This window comes from Tetrao urogallus, assembly GCF_951394365.1.
Source record: "Tetrao urogallus genome assembly, chromosome: 3".
NCBI classification, from domain to species: Eukaryota; Metazoa; Chordata; class Aves; order Galliformes; family Phasianidae; genus Tetrao; species Tetrao urogallus.
The window spans coordinates 569,304-593,418 of NC_136815.1; the positions used below are offsets into that span (position 1 = coordinate 569,304).

General features: G+C 53.8%; 1 protein-coding gene across 1 annotated transcript in view; it reads right to left on the reverse strand.

The window, feature by feature from the left end:
- Window positions 1-641: 641 nt before the first annotated feature.
- The window catches only part of ARHGAP39 (Rho GTPase activating protein 39), a gene marked incomplete at both ends in the record, with an annotated part of 34,966 nt that continues 11,492 nt past the window's right edge, over window positions 642-24,115 (reverse strand). Inside the window, 8 exons of the mRNA XM_079533379.1 lie at window positions 642-836; window positions 2,662-2,831; window positions 2,928-3,019; window positions 5,585-5,784; window positions 8,753-8,826; window positions 11,152-11,244; window positions 18,155-18,716; window positions 21,274-22,636. Of these exons, the coding sequence (XP_079389505.1) occupies window positions 642-836; window positions 2,662-2,831; window positions 2,928-3,019; window positions 5,585-5,784; window positions 8,753-8,826; window positions 11,152-11,244; window positions 18,155-18,716; window positions 21,274-22,636 (2,749 nt within the window). The remainder of the gene's footprint in view (window positions 837-2,661; window positions 2,832-2,927; window positions 3,020-5,584; window positions 5,785-8,752; window positions 8,827-11,151; window positions 11,245-18,154; window positions 18,717-21,273; window positions 22,637-24,115) is intronic.

Below are 24,115 nucleotides of genomic sequence, written 5' to 3' on the forward strand. Positions count from 1 at the left end.
GTCCTTCAGATCCCACTGGTGATCCCACACATCCTTCAGATCCCACTGATGGTCCTACACATCCTTCAGCTCCCACTGATGATCCCACAGGTCCTTCAGATCCCACTGATGGTCCCACACATCCTTCAGATCCCACTGGTGATCCCACACATCCTTCAGATCCCACTGATGGTCCCACAGGTCCTTCAGATCCCACTGGTGATCCCACACATCCTTCAGATCCCACTGATGGTCCCACACATCCTTCAGATCCCACTGGTGATCCCATACATCCTTCAGATCCCACTGATGGTCCCACAGGTCCTTCAGGAGCTGAAGTTGACACCAAATCACCCGGAGCTTCTCCAAGGAACGGCCACCAAGACGGGACAAGACCAGCCTGCCCAGTTCCCCCAACGCCCCCAGTGACATCCTCGTGTCCTTCCCGTCCCCAAAGTGCCACCCCTTCCTCACCCAGAGGTCTTCCCCACCCCGTTCCACCATCCCTGGTGTCACCCCAAAGTCCTCCAGGTGAACACCAACCCCCCAGAAAGTTCCAGTCCCTCCGTCCCTCTGGTGGGAGGCGGGCAGTGGGGTGCGGGGCGAGAACTTGGGGGGGCTTTGAGGGGGGGGTTGGGGAAGGGGTTGGTCGTGGGGTGATGCTATAGGACGCCCTCCATGAAGCTGGTGTCCAGGTGCTGGATGAGGACCCGCAGGAAGGACATCTCTTTGCGGGTGTTCTCGAAGATGACGCGGGGGTCGTCCGACTGACAGCGCAGGCAGTTGGGGGCCATCACCATGGCCAGGTTGTTGACGTCCATCTTGGTGACGGCCACGTTGGCCGGCTGCACGAACACCTGAGGGGGTGAAGGACCCAACTTGGTGGTGGGCTTGGGGGGAACCCAAACACGGGGCGGTGGTGGGACCCCATCCTTGGTGTGGGGTTGGGGGATCTCATATCCAGGGTGGTGGTGGGACCCCATTTTGGTGTGGGATTGGGGGAACCCAAATTCTTGGTGGTGGTGGGACACCATCCTTGGTATGGGGTTGGGGAACCCAAAGTTGTGGTGGTGGGACCTCATCCATTACGTGGAGTCAGGAGAGCCCAAAGCCATGGAAAGTGGGATCCCATTTTGGTGTGGGGTCAGGGAACCCAAACCCAGGGTGGTGGTGGGACCCCATCCTTGGTGTGGGGTCAGGGAACGCAAACCCAGGGTGGTGGGACCCCATTTTGTGTGGGACTGGGGGAACCCAAACTCTTGACGGTGGTGGGACCCCATCCTTGGTGTGGGGTTTGGGGATCCCAAACCCAGGGTGGTGGTGGGACCCCATCCTTGGTATGGGGTCAGGGAACCTAAAGTTGTGGTGGTGGGACCTCATCTGTTGTGTGGAGTCAGGAGAACCCAAAGTCATGGAGGTGAGACCTCATCCCTGGTGTGGGGTCAGGGAACTCAAACCCAGGGTGGTGGGACCCCATTTTGGTGTGGGATTGGGGGAACCCAAACTCTTGATGGTGGTGGGACCCCATCCTTGATGTGGTGGGACCTCATCTGTTGTGTGGAGTCAGGAGAACCCAAAGTCATGGAAGTGGGACCTCATCCCTGGTGTGGGGCTGAGGGATCCCATACCCAGAGTGGTGGTGGGACCCCATTTTGGTGTGGGGTTGGGAGAACTCAAACCCAGGGTGGTGGGATCCCATTTTGGTGTGGGGTTGGGGGAACCCAAACTCATGGCAGTGGTGGGATCCCATCCTTTGTGTGGTGTTGGGGATCCCATACCCAGAGTGGTGGTGGGACCCCATCCTTGGTGTGGGGTCAGGGAACCCAAACCCAGGGTGGTGGTGGGACCCCATCCCTGGTGTGGGGTCAGGGAGCCCAAACCCAGGGTGGTGGTGGGACCCCATTTTGGTGTGGGGTTGGGGGAACCCAAACTCATGGCAGTGGTGGGATCCCATCCTTTGTGTGGTGTTGGGGATCCCATACCCAGAGTGGTGGTGGGACCCCATCCTTGGTGTGGGGTCAGGGAACCCAAACCCAGGGTGGTGGTGGGACCCCATCCCTGGTGTGGGGTCAGGGAGCCCAAACCCAGGGTGGTGGTGGGACCCCATTTTGGTGTGGGGTTGGGGGAACCCAAACTCATGGCAGTGGTGGGATCCCATCCTTTGTGTGGTGTTGGGGAAACCCAAACTCATGGTGGTGCTGTGATCCCATTTTGGTGTGGGGTCAGGGAACCCAAACTCGTGGTGGTGGGACCTCATCTGTTGTGTGGAGTCAGGAGAACCCAAAGTCATGGAGGTGAGACCCCATCCCTGGTGTGGGGTCAGGGAACCCAAACTCGTGGTGGTGGTGGGACCCTGTCCTTCGTGTGGGGTCGAGGAACCCAAACCCAGGGTGGTGGTGGAACCCCATTTTGGTGTGGGGTCAGGGAACCCAAACCCAGGGTGCTGGTGGGACCCCATCCCTGGTGTGGGGTCAGGGAACACAAACCCAGGGCGGTGGTGGGACCCCATCCTCGATGTGGGGTCAGGGAGCCCAAACTCAGAGTGGTGATAGGACCCCATCCTTGATGTGGAGAACTCAAACTCGTGGTGGTGGTGGGACCCTGTCCTTCGTGTGGGGTCGAGGAGCCGCCCCAAACCACACAGCAGGACCCACAGTGGGGCCGGCGGGAACCCATTCGTACCTGGAGGAAACGGATGAGGTAGCACAGCACCATTTTGTTGATCCTGGGCAGAGAGTGGACGACGGCGACGGCCGCCTCGGGGTTCTCGTAGTGGGTGATGCAGCGCTCGTAGAAGTCGTGCGGGATGAGGGGCTCCTCCAGCTCCCGGTACCACAGCTTCAGCAGCGATGCTGTGGGGATGGGGGGGAGGTGTGACACCCCAGAGTGGCATCACCCCCCATCCCGTGTCCTCCCCACGTCCCCTCCCCCTCCCCCGGGGGTCTTACCGGGAACGTGGGGGTCCTCCAGGCCGGTGGGGATCTTCCACTGGTCCACCTGCAGCTTCAGAGCGTTGACCTCATCGATGTCGCCGGGGACTCTGCGCGGGGGGACATCTGGAGCTGCTGATGGCTCACGGCACCCCACGATGGGGCCGCTGGCACCCCAGGAGGGGACAACCCCAACATGAACCCCACGGACCCCGTGGATACGACCATGACCACGATGCCAATGTGACCATGGACACCAATGTGACCACGGATCCCCAACGTGACCACAAACCCCAACGTGATCACAGACCTCAATGTGCTCATGAACCCCAAAATGACCAGGAATCCCAACATGGGCCCCCAAATACCACAAATTCTGACGTGACCATGGACCCCAACATGACTCCATGGTTCTTGACACGACCACAGATCCCACCACGACCATAAACCCCAACATGACCATGGACCCAAACCAGACCCCATGGCCGTGGTTCTTGACATGACCACAGATCCCACCAAAATCATGGATCCCAACGTTACCATGAACCCCAATGTGACCATAAACCTGAAAGTGACCACGAACCCCAACACGACCACATATCCACCATGACCATAAACCCCAACATGACCACAGATCCCACCATGACCATGGACCCAAACCAGATCCCATGGCCGTGGTTCTTGACATGACCACAGATCTCACCAAAATCATGGATCCCAACGTTACCATGAACCCCAATGTGACCATAAACCTGAAAGTGACCACGAACCCCAACGTGACCACAGATCCCACCATGACCATGGACACAGACAAGACCCCATGGCCACGATTCTTCACATGATCACAAATCCCACCACGACCAGGAACCCCAACATGACCACACATCCCCACATGACCATAAAACCCACCAGGACCCCATGGTTATGGCCATGGTTCTTGATGTGACCACAGATCCCACCATGACCATAAACCCCAACATGACCACGGACCCAAACAAGACTCCATGGCCGTGGTTCTCAGCATGACCACAGATCCCACCAAAATCATGGATCCCAACGTTACCATGAACCCCAATGTGACCATAAACCTGAAAGTGACCACGAACCCCAACACGACCACATATCCACCATGACCATAAACCCCAACATGACCACAGATCCCACCATGACCATGGGCCCAAACCAGATCCCATGGCCGTGGTTCTCAGCATGACCACAGATCCCACCAAAATCATGGATTCCAACGTTACCATGAACCCCAATATGACCATAAACATGAAAGTGACCATGAACCCCAACGTGACCACAGATCCACCATGACCATAAACCCCAACATGATCCCATGGTCGTGGCCATGGTTCGCAACATGACCACAGATCCCACCATGACCATGGACACAAACAAGACCCCATGGCCACGATTCTCCACATGATCACAAATCCCACCACGACCAGGAACCCCAACATGACCACGGACCCAAACAAGACTCCATGGCCGTGGTTCTCAGCATGACCACAGATCTCACCAAAATCACAGATCCCAACGTTACCATGAACCCCAATGTGACCATAAACCTGAAAGTGACCACGAACCCCAACGTGACCACAGATCCCACCATGACCATGGACACAGACAAGACCCCATGGCCACGATTCTTCACATGATCACAAATCCCACCACGACCAGGAACCCCAACATGACCACACATCCCCACATGACCATAAAACTCACCAGGACCCCATGGTTATGGCCATGGTTCTTGACGTGACCACAGATCCCATCACGACCATAAACCCCAACATGACCATGGACCCAAACAAGACTCCATGGCCGTGGTTCTCAGCATGACCACAGATCTCACCAAAATCATGGATCCCAACGTTACCATGAACCCCAATGTGACCATAAACCTGAAAGTGACCACGAACCCCAACGTGACCACAGATCCACCATGACCATAAACCCCAACATGACCACAGATCCCACCATGACCATGGACCCAAACCAGACCCCATGGCCGTGGTTCTTGACATGACCACAGATCCCACCAAAATCACAGATCCCAACGTTAACATGAACCCCAATGTGACCATAAACCTGAAAGTGACCACGAACCCCAACATGACCACATATCCACCATGACCACAAAACCCAACATGACCACAGATCCCACCATGACCATAAACCCCAACGTGACCACAGATCCCACCATGACCATGGACACAAACAAGACCCCATGGCCGTGGTTCTTGACATGACCACAGATCTCACCAAAATCATGGATCCCAACATTACCATGAACCCCAATGTGACCATAAACCTGAAAGTGACCACGAACCCCAACATGACCACAGATCCACCATGACCATAAACCCCAACGTGACCACAGATCCCACCACAACCATAAACCCCAACACAGCCACAGATCCCACCATGACCATAAACCCCAACGTGACCACGGACCCCAATGTGACCCCATGCTCATGGCCGTGGTTCTCGACGTGACCACGGATCCCACCATAACCACAGACCCCAACATGACCACGGTGGGCATCATGTAAAGGTTTCCTTCCACCAGTGAAAGACGTCTCCACGGTGCTGGAGCTGCTCCTGGCCCCCGGGGCAGGAAAAAAAGAAGCCTTGGGATGGGGTGCTGATGGCACCACGGGGTTTACCTGAAGATCCCTTCCGTTTGATCCCCATTGAGTGCCAACACCTCCTCGGAGAGGCGCGTTTGCACCCAGGGCAGCTGCCGGTCAGGGTAGCGCTCCTTCTGCATGGCGATGATGTCCTGCAAGGAGCTCCCAAACATGGAGGGATTGAAGACGGCGTTCTTGGCGTGGCGGATCTCCTCGATGTTGGGCTTCTTCAGGCCCTGAGGGAGGCAGAGAGGTGGTCCTGAGGTCACTGCCTTCATGTTGGGGCACTCTGATGGGAAATGTGGGATGGCGGGGGGAAGGCCCTGCTCATCATGATGGGATGCAGAAGAGAAGATGGATGTACAGGAAGTCAACGCGGTGCGATGGAGAGGATATGAGCATGGTGAGATGCAGAAAGCATGGATCTGGAGGACGTGGGTGTAGGATGCAGAAAGGATGGATGCTGAAGATGTGAGCATGGTGGGATGGAGAGGGGATGAGCATGGTGGGATGCGGAAGGGATGGATGTGGAGGACGTGAGCGTGGTGGGACACAGAAGGGATGGATGTGGAGGACGTGAGCGTGGTGGGACACAGAAGGGATGGATGTGGAGGACGTGAGCGTGGTGGGACACAGAAGGGATGGACGTGGAGGACGTGAGCGTGGTGGGACACAGAAGGGATGGACGTGGAGGACATGAGCGTGGTGGGACACAGAAGGGATGGACGTGGAGGATGTGAGCGTGGTGGGACACAGAAGGGATGGATGTGGAGGACATGAGCATAGTGGGACACAGAAGGGATGGATGGGGAGGACGTGAGCGTGGTGGGACACAGAAGGGATGGATGTGGAGGATGTGAGCGTGGTGGGACACAGAAGGGATGGACGTGGAGGACGTGAGCGTGGTGGGACACAGAAGGGATGGATGGGGAGGATGTGAGCGTGGTGGGACACAGAAGGGATGGACGCGGAGGACGTGAGCGTGGTGGGACACAGAAGGGATGGACGTGGAGGACGTGAGCGTGGTGGGACACAGAAGGGATGGACGGGGAGGATGTGAGCGTGGTGGGACACAGAAGGGATGGACGTGGAGGATGTGAGCGTGGTGGGACAGAGAAGGGATGGACGGGGAGGAAGTGAGCGTGGTGGGACACAGAAGGGATGGATGGGGAGGAAGTGAGCATGGTGGGACACAGAAGGGATGGACGTGGAGGACGTGAGTGTGGTGGGACAGAGAAGGGATGGACGGGGAGGATGTGAACGTGGTGGGACACAGAAGGGATGGATGGGGAGGACGTGAGCGTGGTGGGACACAGAAGGGATGGATGGGGAGGACGTGAGCGTGGTGGGACACAGAAGGGATGGATGTGGAGGAAGTGAGCGTGGTGGGACACAGAAGGGATGGACGTGGAGGATGTGAGCGTGGTGGGACACAGAAGGGATGGATGGGGAGGAAGTGAGCGTGGTGGGACACAGAAGGGATGGATGGGGAGGACGTGAGCGTGGTGGGACGCAGAAGGGATGGATGTGGAGGACGTGAGCGTGGTGGGACACAGAAGGGATGGATGGGGAGGATGTGAGCGTGGTGGGACACAGAAGGGATGGATGGGGAGGACGTGAGCGTGGTGGGACACAGAAGGGATGGATGGGGAGGACGTGAGCGTGGTGGGACACAGAAGGGATGGATGTGGAGGACGTGAGCGTGGTGGGACACAGAAGGGATGGATGGGGAGGACGTGAGCGTGGTGGGACACAGAAGGGATGGACGTGGAGGACGTGAGCGTGGTGGGACACAGAAGGGATGGATGGGGAGGATGTGAGCGTGGTGGGACACAGAAGGGATGGACGTGGAGGATGTGAGCGTGGTGGGACACAGAAGGGATGGACGGGGAGGAAGTGAGCGTGGTGGGACACAGAAGGGATGGATGGGGAGGAAGTGAGCGTGGTGGGACACAGAAGGGATGGATGTGGAGGACGTGAGTGTGGTGGGACACAGAAGGGATGGACGTGGAGGATGTGAACGTGGTGGGACACAGAAGGGATGGATGGGGAGGATGTGAGCGTGGTGGGACACAGAAGGGATGGATGGGGAGGACGTGAGCATGGTGGGACACAGAAGGGATGGACGGGGAGGAAGTGAGCGTGGTGGGACACAGAAGGGATGGATGGGGAGGAAGTGAGCGTGGTGGGACACAGAAGGGATGGATGGGGAGGACGTGAGCGTGGTGGGACACAGAAGGGATGGATGTGGAGGACGTGAGCGTGGTGGGACACAGAAGGGATGGATGGGGAGGACGTGAGCGTGGTGGGACACAGAAGGGATGGATGGGGAGGACGTGAGCGTGGTGGGACACAGAAGGGATGGATGGGGAGGACGTGAGCGTGGTGGGACACAGAAGGGATGGACGTGGAGGACGTGAGCGTGGTGGGACACAGAAGGGATGGATGGGGAGGATGTGAGCGTGGTGGGACACAGAAGGGATGGACGTGGAGGATGTGAGCGTGGTGGGACACAGAAGGGATGGACGGGGAGGAAGTGAGCGTGGTGGGACACAGAAGGGATGGATGGGGAGGAAGTGAGCGTGGTGGGACACAGAAGGGATGGATGTGGAGGACGTGAGTGTGGTGGGACACAGAAGGGATGGACGTGGAGGATGTGAACGTGGTGGGACACAGAAGGGATGGATGGGGAGGATGTGAGCGTGGTGGGACACAGAAGGGATGGATGGGGAGGACGTGAGCGTGGTGGGACACAGAAGGGATGGACGGGGAGGAAGTGAGCGTGGTGGGACACAGAAGGGATGGACGTGGAGGATGTGAGCGTGGTGGGACACAGAAGGGATGGATGGGGAGGAAGTGAGCGTGGTGGGACACAGAAGGGATGGATGGGGAGGACGTGAGCGTGGTGGGACACAGAAGGGATGGATGGGGAGGACGTGAGCATGGTGGGACACAGAAGGGATGGATGGGGAGGACGTGAGCGTGGTGGGACACAGAAGGGATGGATGTGGAGGACGTGAGCGTGGTGGGACACAGAAGGGATGGATGCGGAGGACGTGAGCGTGGTGGGACACAGAAGGGATGGATGGGGAGGATGTGAACGTGGTGGGACACAGAAGGGATGGATGGGGAGGATGTGGGCGTGGTGGGACACAGAAGGGATGAATCTGGAGGGCACAGTGGGACGCAGGGGGCCACGCATACCTTCTTGGCTCCAGTGAGGGCGGCCTTCTGCAGCTTGTTGTAGCAGTACTTGGCATATGTGCTGATGGCCACCCCTGGAAGACAGAGCGGAGCGTGGTCAGGAGGGCTCTGTGGGGCTGCGGGGTGAGAGGACCCTCGGTGGGGACATCCCTGCCCATCCTGGGTGTCCCCGGCAGTGGTGGCTCTATGGAGGTGCCACCTCCGCCTTCTCCCTTCAATTCGCAGCGATGCAGACGTGGAGCAATGGGAAGGGATGGCCCCACTTTGGAGACAGAAAACTCTGGGACGGAACGTTCAGTTTCCATACAGCTCTGAAAATCTGGATCCATCTGTTTCTACCCCCACCTTTGATCCCCATCAATGGGAAGAGTCCTGGCAGCGTGTGGGGATGCACATCAGGGCCCCAAACCTTCCCTGATCCAGGAGGAAAATCAATGGGATCCTTTCAAACCGTCCCCCATAGCCAGGAAGGGGGGCAGGGAAGAAAGAAAGGTGACAACCAACTCCGGGAACTCCAGCACCTGACCTGGTGCTTCAGTGGGCGCTAATTAATGAGCTGTTATTAACGAGGGACCGAATGCGGATGGATGCTCTGCAGCGGCCCCAGCTCTCAGGCCTGGGGACTGAACTGAGGGTCAGCGCAGATGAGGCTGGGGGGAAGCGCTGTGCTGCCTCCTCTGGGCAAAACCCATTCATTTCTTTCAGGTTTTTAACGTTCAGCTATTATTTTGTTTTATTTTATTCATTTTACATACCGTTCATTATTTTAGATGTCATTTATAACCCTTTACAGCATTTCTTATTCTAGAGATCACCTATTTATTACCTTACGGATCGTTCATCGTTGTGTGCACCTTTTGTTATTTTAGAGGCCATTGATTGTGGTAGATGTCATTTATTACTGCCTGGGTTATTCATTAGTTGATTTTTTTTACAGTATTTTAAAACTACTTTTAATGATATTTTAAAGGTTTTATTCTATATTAGTGCAAAGCAGGAAGCAAAGTGGGGGCTCTGCACTGAGGGCCACGGCTCTGCCCCCTCTGCATTCACCATTAGGATCACAGGATCATTAAGCGTGCAAATGATCCTTAAGATCATCAGTCTCAATTAAGATAATCAGTCGATCAAGTCCAGCCTTCTATTCAGATCAGCAGTTGATCAACTGTCAATGAAAATCAGCAACTGATCAGCAAGTGCAGCTATCAGTGAGGATCTATTCATTATCAAGTCCAACCGACAACGAAGAGCGCTAATTGATCTTCAAGTCCAACTGACAATTAAGACCAGCAATTGATCAACCATTGATGAAGGTCATCAACTGGGCATCAAGTCCAACCGTCAATTAAGATCACCAATAGGTCATCAAGTCCAACCGTCAATTAAGACCAACAGCCACTGGAAATCATCGATTAATTATCAAGTCTGCCAACGAAGAGAACTAATAGATCATCAAGTACAACCATTATGAAGATCACTGATTAATTAACCATCAATCAAGATTATCAATCGGTCATCAAGTCCGACCATCAATGAAGATCATCAGTTGATCAATGATCAATGGAGACAGCCAACTGTCAAGAAGTCCGACCATCAATTAAGAACATCAGCTCATCAGTGATTAATGGAGGTTGCCGACCGGTTATCAAGTCCAACCATCAATTAAGATCATCAACTGATCAGTGACGATCATCACCTACTCATTATCAACGAAGATCATCAATGGGCCATCAGTTCCAGCCATTAATTAAGACAATCTGTTGGTCAACTGTCAATGAAGATCACCGGTTGGTCATCAAGTCCAACCATCAACAAAGATCACTAATTGATCTTCAAGTCCCACCGTCAATGAAGATCACTAATTGATCAAGCCCAACCATCAGTAAAGATCATCAATGCATCCAGAGTCAATTAAGATCCTCAATCAAGTCCAAGCATCAAGAAAGATCACTAATTGATCTTCAATGAAGATCCCTGACCGATCAACCACCGATGAAGGCCATCAACTGATCATCCGACCGTCAATTAAAATCATCGGTTGATCAGCGGTTAATGGAGATCGCCAACTGGTCACGAAATCCAACCATCAATTAAGATCATCAGTTGATCAACCATTAATGAAGATCAGAAATAATTATCGGGGCTGACTGTCACTGAGGATCCCTTCTCCTTCTCGTGTCCGACCGCCACCGATGAGCGCTAATCGAACATCAACGCCGCTCAGCCATCAGCGGGCAGCGCCGCTGCCCATCACCTCCAACCCCAATTAAGAGAGCCGGTTAATTAGCCGCAGCCCTCTGAGCAGAGCCCTGGGAGATGGGAGCAGGAGAGAGCTGGGAAGCAGCAGCGATTCTATGAGGCCGGAGAGGGCCCAGAGCGAGCGGCGGCACTGCCCCTACCATCGTGCTCCTCGGGGTGGGGCTTGGGTTTCTTTCTCAATTTGGGTTTCTTCTTTGTGTTCCTTTCCAGGAGCTCTCTAATGTGCCGTGTCACTGGGAAACAAACAAAGGCATGAGGGGTGGAGGGGTGGGATGGGAACGGAGCGGGATCGGGGTGGGAACGGGACGGGATTGGAGCGGGTTTGGGATGGGAATGGAACGGGATTGGGACGGGGAATGGAGAGGGAATGGGGTGGGAGAGAACAGAATGGAATGGGATTGGGATGGGGAATGGAGTGGGATTGGGTGGGAGAGAACAGAATGGAATGGGATTGGGGTGGGGAATGGAGTGGGATTGGGGTGGGAGAGAACAGAATGAAATGGGATTGGGATGGGGAATGGAGTGGGATTGGGGTGGGAATGGAACAGGATAGAAAAGAACAGAACAGAATCGGGATGGGGAATGGAGTGGGATTGGGGTGGGATAGAAAAGAACAGGATTGGGATGGGGAATAGAGTGGGATTGGGATGGAAATGGAACGGGATTGGGACAGGATGGAACAGAACAGGGTTGGTATGGGGAATGGAATGGGATCGGGGTGGGAATGGGACGGGATTGGAGCAGGTTTGGGATGGGAATGCAACGGGATTTGGATCGGAGTGCATGGAATAGGATGGGATTGGGATGGGGAACGGAGAGGGAATGGGGTGGGAATTGAATGGGATTGGGATGGGATGGAACAGGATAGAACAGAGAAGAATGGCATCAGGATGGGGAATGGAGCGGGATTGGGATGGGAATGGAACAGGTTTGGGATGGGATGGAAGAGAACAGAATGGAATTGGGATGGGAAATGGAGAGGGATTGGGATGGGAATGGGAAAGGACAGAACAGGATTGGGACGGGGAATGGAGCGGGAATGGGATGGGACAGAACAGGTTTGGGATGGGGAATGGAGAGGGATTGGGATGGGAATGGAACAGGTTTGGGATGGAACAGGACAGAACAGAATGGAATTGGGATGGGGAATGGAGAGGGATTGGGATGGGAATGGGAAAGGACAGAACAGGATTGGGATGAGGAATGCAGTGGGACAGGAATGGAGAATGGAATGGGATTGAGACAGGATGGAACAGAACAGGATTGGGATGGGGAATGGAGTGGGATTGGGGTGGGATAGGAAAGAACAGGATTGGGATGGGGAATAGAGTGGGATTGGGATGGAAATGGAACGGGATTGGGACAGGATAGAACAGAAGGGAATGGGATTGGGATGGAATGGAATGGGATTGGGGTGGAGAACAGAGAGGGATTGGGATGGGGAATGGAGCGGTTTTAGGATGGGAACAGAACAGGATCAAACAGAATGAAATGGGATCAGAAGGGAACAGAAGGGGATCAAAATGGGGACAGAACAGGATTGGAATGGAATGAGAACAGAATGGGAACAGAAGGGGATCAGAACAGGAATGGAATAGGATTGGAGTGGGATCAAACAGAATGGAACAGGATCAGGATGGGAATGAAATGGGAACAGAGTGGGACAGGATCGGAATGGGAACAGAATGGGAATGGAATGGGAATGGAATGGAACAGGAATGGAATAAGATCGGAATGGGAACAGAATGGGATCGGAATGGGAACAGAATGGGATCAGAATGGGAATGGAATGGGAATGGAATGGAACAGGAATGGAATAAGATTGGAATGGGAACAGAATGGGATCGGAATGGGAACAGAATGGGATCAGAATGGAAACAGAACAGAACAGAAGGGGATCAGAATGGGAATGGAATGGAACAGGAATGGAATAAGATTAGAATGGGAACAGAATGGGAATGGAATGGGAACAGAATAAGAAGAGAAAGGGATTGGAATGGGAATGGAATAAGATTGAAATGGGAACAGAATGGGATCAGAATGGGAATGGGAACGGAATAGAACAGGAATGGAATAAGATTGGAATGGGAATAGAATGGGATCGGAATGGGAACAGAACAGGAACAGAAGGGGATCAGAATGGGAATGGAATGAGAAGAGAACGGGATCAGAATGGGAATGGAATGGGAATGGAATGGAACAGGAATGGAGTAAGATTGGAATGGGAACAGAACAGGAATGGAGTGAGAACAGAACAGGAACAGAACAGGAACAGAAGGGGATCAGAATGGGAATGGAATGAGAAGAGAACGGGATCAGAATGGAACAAGATTGGAAGGGGAACAGAATGGGATCGGAATGGGAACAGAAGAGGACCAGAAGGGGATCAGAATGGGAATGGAATGGGAATGGAATGGAATGGGAATGGAATGAGAAGAGAACGGGATCAGAATGGGAATGGAATGGGAATGGAATAAGATTGGAATGGGAACAAAATGGGATCAGAATGGGAATGGAATGAAAGAGGAATGGAATAAGATTGGAATGGGAGCGGAATGGGAACAGAAGAGGACCAGAAGGGGATCAGAATGGGAATGGAATGGGAATGGAACAGGATGAAAGGAGAGGGAGTGGGGTGGGAGAAGGGAAGGATGGAAAAAGAAAATGGAAGTGGAGGGAACAGAACATAAGGTAAGAAATGAGCAATGTGAAAAATGAACACGGTTAAAAAACAAAGGGAAGAAATAAAGATGAAATAACAAAAAATGAAATATGTGAAATAAAAAGTAAAAAAAAAAAAGAAAAAAAATGGAATATAAATGACATAAAACACATATAATATAAAATAATTAAAATGAGTAATATAACAATGAACGGAAGAAATGAAAAAATGAAAAAAAATGGACATAACGGAATCTAAAAAATAATATAATAAAAAATGAATGGGAGAGATAGAAATAAATAAAAACCAATAAAACGAATGAATAAATCAAAAACAAAGAAATGAAATTCAAATGAATTAAAAATGGAATAAAAGTGGAATAAAATGGCATAAAACAATTAACATAAAATTAATAGCAGGAAATAAAAAATAAAAAGTAATATAAAAATAATAGGAGAAATGGAAAAAGTGAAAAAAGAATAATTTTGACAAAAAAGCCTCATCTAAAGCAATGCATTGAAATGAATAGGAGAGCTGAAAAATAAAACTAAATGAAACATAAATAAAAGACAGGGATGAATCAAAAATAAAGAAGTCGAAACGAAGTAAAAAAGGAATAAAAGTGGAGTGGAAATGACATGAAATAAAATATAAATAAGATAAAAATGAACGGAGCAGATAAAAAAGAGCTAAAATGATCCCAAAGCAGTGAAAGCAGAAATGAAATAGAAAGAAAGAAAATGAGAGTGGGAGAAAAACCAACCTGAAAGACTGAAACGACACAGAAGTGGAACAGAAATAACGTAAAAAGGAATAAAAATAACGGAAGAGAAATTAATAACCGAAATAAAATCAACAGCCGCAACGCCAAACCACCGAAATGATACAAAAACCGGATGGAAGGAATTAAAAATTGGGGGGGGGGAAAAAAAAGCAGCAAAAATGATGTCAAAAATGGAAACTAATGAAGAAAATGAACAACGAAAAACCAACAGCGACCCAAACGACTCCAGAGGACAAAACCGAAACCAACGCGTGGGACAACGGGGCGGGAGGAACCAAACCGATGGGGGGGGTTGTGGGGGGGGGGTTGGGGTTGGTGGTGGTGGTGGTTTTTGGGTTGGTGGTGTGGGTTTTGGGTTGTTGGTGGTGGTGGTGGTGATGGTTTTTGGGTTGGTGGTGTGGGTTTTGGGTTGGTGGATGTTGGTGGTGGTTTTTGGGTTGTTGTTGTTGGTGTTGGGTTTTGGGTTGGTGGTGGTGGTGATGGTTTTTGGGTTGGTGGTGTGGGTTTTGGGTTGGTGGTGTTGGTGGTGTTGGGTTGGTGGATGTTGGTGGTGGTTTTTGGGTTGTTGTTGGTGGTGGTGGGTTTTGGATTGGTGGTGGTGGTGATGGGTTTTGGGTTGTTCTTGTTGATGGTGGTGGTGGTTTTGGGGTTCTTGGTGGTGGTTTTTGGGTTGGTAGTGGTGGTTTTGGTGTTGTTGGTGGTGATGGGTTTTGGGTTGTTGATAATGGTGGTGGTGGTTTTTGGGTTGTTGTTGGTGATGGGTTTTGGGTTGGTAGTGGTGGTGGTGGGTTTTGGGTTGTTGTTAGTGGTGGTGGTGATGGGTTTTGGGTTGTTGGTGGTGGGTTTTGGGTTGTTGTTGGTGGGTTTTGGGTTGTTGTTGGTGGTTTTTGGGTTGGTGGTGGTGGGTTTTGTGTTCTTGTTGGTAGTGGTGGTGGCGGTTTTTGGGTTGGTGGTGGTGATGGTTTTTGGGTTGGTGGTGTGGGTTTTGGGTCGGTGGTGTTGGTCGTGGTGGGTTTTGGGTTGTTGTTGATGGTGGTGGGTTTTGGGTTGTTGCTGGTGGTGGTGGTGATGGTTTTTGGGTTGGTGGTGGTGGGTTTTGGGTAGGTGGATGGTGGTGGTTTTTGGGTTGTTGTTGGTGGTGGTGGGTTTTGGGTTGTTGGGTTGTTGTTGGTGGTGGTGGTTTTTGGATTGTTGTTGGTGGTGGGTTTTGGGTTGTTGTTGGTGGTTTTGGGGTTGTTGTTGATGGTTTTGGGGTTGTTGTTGATGGTTTTGGGGTTGTTGTTGGTGGTGGTTTTTGGGTTGTTGTTGGTGGTGGTGGTTTTTGGGTTGGTGGTGTGGGTTTTGGGTTGGTGGATGGTGGTGGTGGTGGTTTTTGGGTTGTTGGTGGTGAGTTTTGGGTTGTTGGTGGTTTTTGGGTTGGTGGTGGTGGGTTTTGGGTTCTTGTTGGTAGTGGTGGTTTTTGGGTTGGTGGTGGTGGTGATGGGTTTTGGGTTGTTGTTGGTGGTTTTGGGGTTGTTGTTGTTGGTGGTGGTGGATTTGGGGTCGTTGTTGGTGGTGCTGGTTTTTGGATTGTTGTTGATGGTGGTGGTGGTTTTTGGGTTCGTGGTGATGGTCATGGTGGGTTTTGGGTTGGTGGGGGTTTTTGGGTTGTTGTTGGTGGTGGCTTTTGGGTTGTTGTTGGTGGTGGTTTTTGGGTTGGTAGTGGTGGTGAGTTTTGGGTTCTTGTTGGTGGTGGTTTTTGGGTTGTTGTTGGTGGTGGATTTTGGGTTGTTGTTGGGTTGTTGTTGGTGGTGGTGGTTTTTGGATTGTTGTTGATGGTGGTGGTGGTGATTTTTGGATTGTTGTTGATGGTGGTGGTGGTGGTCTTTGGGTTGGTGGTGGTGGGTTTTCACAGAATCACAGAATGGCCAGGGTTGGAAGGGGCCTCAAGGATCATGAATCTCCAACCCCCCTGCCACATGCAGGGCCACCAACCTTCACATTTAATGCTAAACCAGGCTGCCCAGGGCCCCATCCAACCTGGCCTTGAACACCTCCAAACTTGAACACCTCCAAGGACGTTGCTGGTGGTGGTGGGTTTTGGGTTGTTGGTGGTGATGGTTTTTGGGTTGTTAATGGTGGTGGTGGTGGTGGTTTTTGGGTTGTTGTTGGTGGCTTGTGGGTTGTCATCGAAGGTGGTGGTAATGGTGGTGGTGGTGGGTTTTGGGTTGGTGGTGTTGGTTTTGGGGTTGGTGGTGGTGGGGTTTGGATCAGTGGTGGTGGTCATTTTTGGGTTGTTGTTGGTGGTGGGTTTTGGGTTGGTGGCGGTGCTGGTTTTTGGATTGTTGGTGGTGTTGGTGGTTTTTGCTTTGATTGTGGTGGTGGTTTTTGGGTCAGTGGTGGTGGCGGTGGTTTTTGGATTGGTGGTGTTGATGGTGGTGGTGATTTTTGGGTTGTTGTTGGTGGTTTTTGGATCAGTGGTGGTGGTGTTGGTGGAGTAGCTGGTGGTGGTGATGGTTTTTGGTTTGGTGGTGGTTTTTGGGTGGGTGATGGTGGTGGTTTTTGGGTTGTTGTTGGTGGTGTTTTTAGGGCCAGTGGTGATGGTGGCTTTTGGATCAGTTTTTTGTGGTGGTGGTGGTGATTTTTGGGTTGTTGGTGGTGGTTTTTGGGTCGGTGGTGGTGGTGCTGCTGTTGGTAGCGGTGGTTTTTGGGTTGGTGGTGGTGGTGGTTTTTGGGTTGGTGGTGGTGGTGATGGTTTTTGGATCAGTGGTTGGTGGTAGTAGTTTTTGAGTCAGAGGCGGTGGTGGTAGCGGTGGTGGACAGTGGCATGGGGACAAAATGAGATGGTGGCACCTCTGCTGTGGGGAACTGGGGGTCTGTGGGGTCCTGTGGTTTTGGGGGGATGTTGTCCTCAGTAGGGCATGGCCACCAGGTCACCACGGCACGTCTCACGGCCACCGGGTCACTGTGGTGTGAGGCTGCAAGGCCTCTAGGGGCACAAGGCCACCAGGGGACCACACCATTATGTCTCCAACCACCACAGCACTGGGGCACAAGGTCACCAAGGAACCAGGCTGAAAAAGGACCGGGTCACTGGGGCACAAAGCCACCAGGGGACCAGGACACCAGGGCACAAAGCCACCAGGGGACCAGGCCACGAGGTCACCAGGGGTCCAGGCCACCAGAGCACAACGCCATCAGCAAACCAGGCCGCCAGGCTACCAGACCACAAGGCTACCAGGAGAACAGGCCACCAGGGCACAAAGCCACCAGGGATCTCCTGGGGATCTTCAGCCCTGCTCGGCCACGGGGCAGAGTGTCCCTGGGTGCCCCTGTCAGAGGGGGGACGTTGGACCAGACAGACCCTGAGATGCTACGAACCTCCATCCCTCTAAGATGCTGCAACCCCACTGGGCACCACCCACGAGAAGAGGCAACGGACTTGGTGGACCTCCAAGATGTGGTCATCCCAGAGCCCAGTTTACAGAGCAGGGAGGCAAAATTGGACCGTGAGGTCACCCAAAACCGAGCCGGCCCCATAAGTGGAGGCATCCACGTTCATCTCATGCTGTGTGATGGGGTTGGTGCCACCTCACAGCCTCCGGGCACACTGTGCCACGTTTCACCAAGGACACAACGTGCGTGAAGGGCCAAAAAAACCCAAAACCGGGTCGCGACAGCAGCAGGTGAGCCCAAAAAGCATTGGGATCCCTCTTACCTTTGGTGTCATTCACCGGATCCATGTGCCTGTAAATATATCCTTCGAGATAGGAATGGAATTTGGGAGTGGGTGGGAAAAAGGCCAAACAAATGGCCATGAGCTCCCAGCCGCGCGCCAGGCTCTCGTATCGGAAGTTCTCGGTGGTCTGCCTGCACAGCTGGATGTAGAGCTCATCCCTCAGGCCCTGCATGCTCCACCCTTTGGTGGCGATCTCCAAGGCCACGTTGAGTTGGTCCGTCTTGGCTCGCCGGTCGCCCATGTACATCTGGATGAGCTTGAAGATCTCACACGCCTCCTTCTTGACGTTGCGGTCGTTGGTCATGATCATGGGCTTCTTGATGGACTCGCTGCTCCACGCCAACATGTTGGCTATGGACACCTTCCGGCGGAAGAGCCCCTGCGTGTGCTTGTTGAAGTGCTTGGAGGCCCAGTTCTCAATGTCCGTCTCCGAGGAAGGTTTGCGGAGGTTGAAGGTGGGGAAGACGCAACTGGCACTGGGCATCATATTCCTGGTCTGCCGGCTGTTCTCAAACTGGGCGCAGGCACCGAGGTCCTCAGACTGAGGGTACAGGCAGGAGAGCGTGGTTAGGGATGAGAGGAGGAAGTAGGTGGGAAGGGATATAGGATGGAGGAGGTCATGAGGCAGAGGAGGTCATCGGACAGGGGAGATGGCAGGGTGGAGAAGATCATAGGGTGGACGAGGTCATAGGGTGCAGGAGCTCATCAGACAGAGGAGATCATTGGGTGCAGGAGATCATTGGGTGGAGGAGATCATTGGGTGGAGGAGATCATTGGGTGCAGGAGATCATTGGGTGCAGGAGATCATTGGGTGAAGGAGATCATTGGGTGCAGGAGATCATAGGGTGAAGGAGGTCAAAGGGTGGAGGAGGTCATGGGATGGAGAAGGTTATAGGGTGGAAGGGGTCATAGGGTGGACAAGGTCATAGGATGGAGGAGGTCATTGGATGGAGGAGGTCATCGGATGAAGAATCTTACAGGGTGGAGGAAGTCATAGGGTGGAGGAGGTCATAAGGCGGAGGAGGACATCAGACAGAGGAGATCGCAGGGTGGAGGAGATCATAGGGTGCAGGAGATCATAGGGTAGAGGAGGTCGTAGAATGGAGAAGGTTGTAGGGTGTAGGAGGTCATAGGTTGGAGGAGGTAGGAGGATGGAGATGGTTATAGGGTAAAGGAGGTCATAGGGTGGAGGAGGTCATTGGATGGAAGAGCTCATTGGATGGAGGAGGTCGTAGGATGGAGAAGGTTATAGGATGGAGGAGGACATCAGACAGAGAAGATCGCAGGGTGGAGGAGATCATAGGGTGCAGGAGATCATAGGGTGGAGAAGGTCATAGGGTGGAGGAGGTAGGAGGATGGAGGGGGTCATAGGGTGGACAAAGTCATAAGATGGAGGAGGTCATCGGATGGAGGAGGTTGTAGGATAGAGGAGGTCATAGGATGGAGAAGGTTATAGGATGGAGGGGGTCATAGGGTGGACGAGGTCATAGGATCGAAGAGGTTATAGGATGGAGGAGCTCATCAGACAGAAGGGATCATTGGGTGGAGGAGATCATAGGATGGAGGAGGTCAAAGGGTGGAGGAGGTCATAGGATGGAGAAGGTTATAGGATGGAGGAGATCCTAAAATGGAGGAAGTCATAGGATGGAGGAGGTCATTGGATGATGGAGCTTATAGGATGATAAATCTTATGGGGTGGGGGAAGTCATAGGGTGGAGGTGGTCATAGGATGGAAGAGGTCATTAGAGGAGGTCATAAAATGGAGGAGATAATAAAATGAAGGTGGTCATAAAGTGTCGAAGGTGATAAGATGGAAAAGGTCATAAAATGGAGAAGGTGACAGAATGGAGAAGGTCATAGGATGGGGAGAGTGAAAGGTTGGAGAAAGTCATAGGATGGAGAACGACCCAAACATCAGGAACACCCCCAAATAGTGGGGACATTCCCAAACACCACGGACACCCCCAAATGTTGGGGACAACCCCAAATACCAGCGGTGTTCCCAAATGCTGGAAATGCTGGGGGAGACAGCCAACCACGAAGGATGTTTCCAAACATCCAGGGACACCCCCACACACCAAGGACACCCCTAAAATTTGGGGGCAACCCTAAATTCCAAGGATGTTCCAAATGCTGGAGATGCTCCCAAGCACTCAGGTTCTCCCCAACCATCAGGGACACCCCAAACACTTGGGGACATCCCCAACCAACAGGGAAAACTCCAAACCCCAAGGACTCCCCCAGACACCTGGAGACACCCCAAACACTTGTGGACATCCCCAACCAACAGGGACACCCCTAAAACCTAAAGACACCCTCAGACACCAGGGACATTCCCAAACACTCATGGTCACCCCAAACACTTGTGGACATCCCCAACCAACAGGGACATCCCCAGGGACGTCCCAAACTCTTGAGGACAGCCCCAAACACGAGGGGCACCCCAAATGTTGGGGACATCCCCAACCACCAGGGACACCCCAAACACTTGTGGACATCCCCAACCAACAGGGACACCCCTAAAACCTAAAGACACCCCCACACACCAGGGACATTCCCAAACACTCACGGTCACCCCAAACACTTGCGGACATCCCCAACCACCAGGGACAACCCCAAATCCCAAGGACTCCCCCAGACACCTGGAGACACCCCAAACACTTGTGGACATCCCCAACCAACAGGGACACCCCTAAAACTTAAACACACCCCCAGACACCAGGGACATTCCCAAACACGGTCACCCCAAACACTTGTGGACATCCCCAACCAACAGGGACATCCCCAGGGACGTCCCAAACTCTTGAGGACAGCCCCAAATACCAGGGACATCCCAAATGCTTGGGGACAGCCCCAAATACTTGTGGACATCCCCAACCACCAGGGACGTCCCAAACTCTTGAGGACAGCCCCAAAATCCAGGGACACCCCAAACACTTGTGGACATCCCCAACTACCAGGGACACTCCTAAAACCTAAAGACACCCCCAGACACCAGGGACATTCCCCAAAACGCTCTGGGTCACCCCAACCACTCAGGGCCACCCCTGAACCCCGAGGAAAACCCCCAGACGCCCGGGCTGCTCCCCCCTGGTTACCTGCGAAGGATGCAGGTAGGGTTCAGGGGACGCCAGGTTGGTCTGCACGGAGACGCTCTTCTCCAGCAGGATCTGAGGGAAACCCAACTTCTCAAAGGTGTTCCTCTTCCAGTGCTTGCTGTCCTGCTGCGCCAGCGCCTCGTCCTCGCTGAAGGCGCGCACCACGGGGCCCGGCATGGGCAGCGGCAGAGCCCCGTCGCTCTCGTAGCCCGATCCGTCCTTTTGGGAATCCCAACTGCTGCGCTGCTTCATGTGATAGTGGGCTTGCTGAGCCTCCCAGGCCAGGCGTGCTTGTGCCAGGAAGGGCTCCGCAAAGCCCCTCGCCGCTTCCCCCTCTGCTTCCACCGCTTTGCTCTCCGCGCGGTTGAGTTGGGCGCGCGCGGATCCGCACCGCTCCTCCTCCGCCCCGTCCCGCTCCCCTTCCGCCGACGGAGTGCTGGGTTCGTGGTGGGGCAGCGAAGGCTTTCGGCTCTTCCTCTTCCTGTTGGAGGGCGAGTAGCCGGTGGAGGACATGGTGTCCTGCTGGCTGGACCACGACATGGAGTCGTCGGGGCAGAAGTCGGCCGCCTCCATGCTGCTGTAGTCGCCTGACTTGAGGTCGGCGCGCTGCTCGCGGAGGAGGCACGGGCTGTGCTGCAGCGAGTAGGAGCCCCCGATGGGGTTGGGGGAGTATTTGTGGCGTGGCCCCGATTTCATCTTGGGGCTGGAGCCCGACTGCTCGACGTAGACCAGCTGGCGGACGTACTCCTTGCCCGCCGGGCTGTATTCCAGGCTCATGAAGCGATCGGGGCACTTCTGCTTGGTGAGCACCAGCTGCTGGTAGGGCGAGTTGGAGCCTTGCTTGGGTGACTGGAGGAAGGGGTGAGGCTTCCGGATGGGCGATTTCTGGGGGGAAGCGGCTTTGTAGCCCCCGCCGGCTTCGTACTGCATGTCCACAGGGGGCTCGTCGTAGATGGGCGCTTGGTACTCCATGGGGGGCTCCTCGTAGAGCGGCGGCTCGTAGGCGTAGCGTGGCGATGAGGGCTGCGATTCGCTCGATGCTTTGCGGTGGTGTTGGCTCTGCAGCGGGGAGCAGAAAGAATCGCCCCGACCCAGCAGAGGCGAGCAGCTGCCAGCCAGCTCAGCCCTCTTCAGGTAGGGCGAAGGTTTCCTCTCCGGAAAGAAGACGGAATTGTCGGCATCGGGGGCAAAGCTCTGCAGGTTGGGGGACTGCTGACCCCCCGAGGGGCGGCGGGAGCGAGCGGATGGGGCGGCGTCGGGGCCGAAGCCGTTGCCCTGGTGCAGCAGGAAGCTGGGCTCACGGTCCGTCACCTTGATCAGCATCCGCTCCTTGGTGCCGGCGTTCCAGCGCAGCGAGGACGTCCTGCGAGTAAAAGGGTGGGAGGGGGGTGAGGATGACCCCATAGGAGCCTTTGGGGGCGTGGGGATTAAAGGGGTCGGGGTGTCTTCCTGGAGATCTCCAAGCCCGCCAGTTGCGGGACAGTAGGAACACCCAACCGCGTCCAATTTGTGATTGTGGGTGAGCTCAGCTGTCCAATGGGGACAAGCAACGGGGTGGGTGTCCATCTGGGGAAGTTGGGTTGGATATTGGGGAAAATTTCTTCTCCAAAGGAGCAGTGATGCACTCCATGGGCTGCGCGGGATCGTGAAGAGGTCACCATCCCTGCAGGGGCTCAAGAATGATGTGTCACGTGGGGACGTGGTCAGCAGGGTGGGCTGGGGTTGGGTTTGGGGATCTTGGAGGCCTTCTCCAACCCTATCGATTCTCCCACTCACCCAGGTTGAACCCCTCCTCTGCATCCCAGCATCTCCTCCTCCCTCTCTCCAAAACCTCACCTCCACCACTCGGCTGTTGACTCCTTTGTCCCCCCCCCATTCCCATCCCTTTGGTCATCACCGACCCGACAATTCCCATCAAAACACCACACAAAGGGCCAGAGGAGGCACTAAACACGAAGATGCCTCCAAGAGGACCAACGCTGCCCAAACTCGACGACACGGAGCGCTTCGATGACCCCTGCGACTTCCACCTCCACCCAAAGCATCGGGGTGTCCTCAGGCAGCACCAAAGCACAGCCCCGACGTTCTGCAGAAACCCGAATCCCACATCCCGAGTGCAGGAACCGTTTCCCCTTGAACCGCAATCGCAGCTACGAGGCGACCAACTGGGTGAATGCTGCAGCGTTTTTACGACCAGGACCTCTGGATCCCAAGATCCTTCCAGTTCCTTGATCCCAATGCTCCTGCCAACTCCACGTTCTTCATCCCAATGAACCGGCTTCCAACATGCTGAGAAACCTTCAGGATTTGAGAAGAGGGGCAAGAAGAGCCTTTCGGAAGGGGCATCGGGGGAAAGGGCTTCACACAACATCCACCGTGGGTCTGGCGCCTTCTTGGGTTGCACCACCGTTGCCTCTGGGGTTGAAATCTCTACTAAAGGTTCAACTTGCAGCAGAAAAACCTGGAGGACAACGTTCATGGATGCTGTGCGGTGCCACCATGGCGAGGCAGAGGCTTGTGCCCAACACGTGCAGCTCTAAGGCCTCCGCTGGCCGTGGGTTTCTTCTCCCCAAAAGTAGGAACCCCCATTTTTCCAACGTGACTGCAATTTCTCCAGTGCGACCCCAACACTCGCAATGCAACCCCAGTTTCCCCAACACAACCCTGCTCCTTCCACTTCAACCACAATTTCTCTAACAGAACACCATTTTTTTCACCATAACCCCCATTTCTCCAAATAAAGCCCCAATTTCTTCAACACAACCCGTTTTCTTCCACTGTGACCCCAATTTATCTCACGCAACCCCAACGCTCCCAGCAAAACCCCAGTTTCTCTAATACA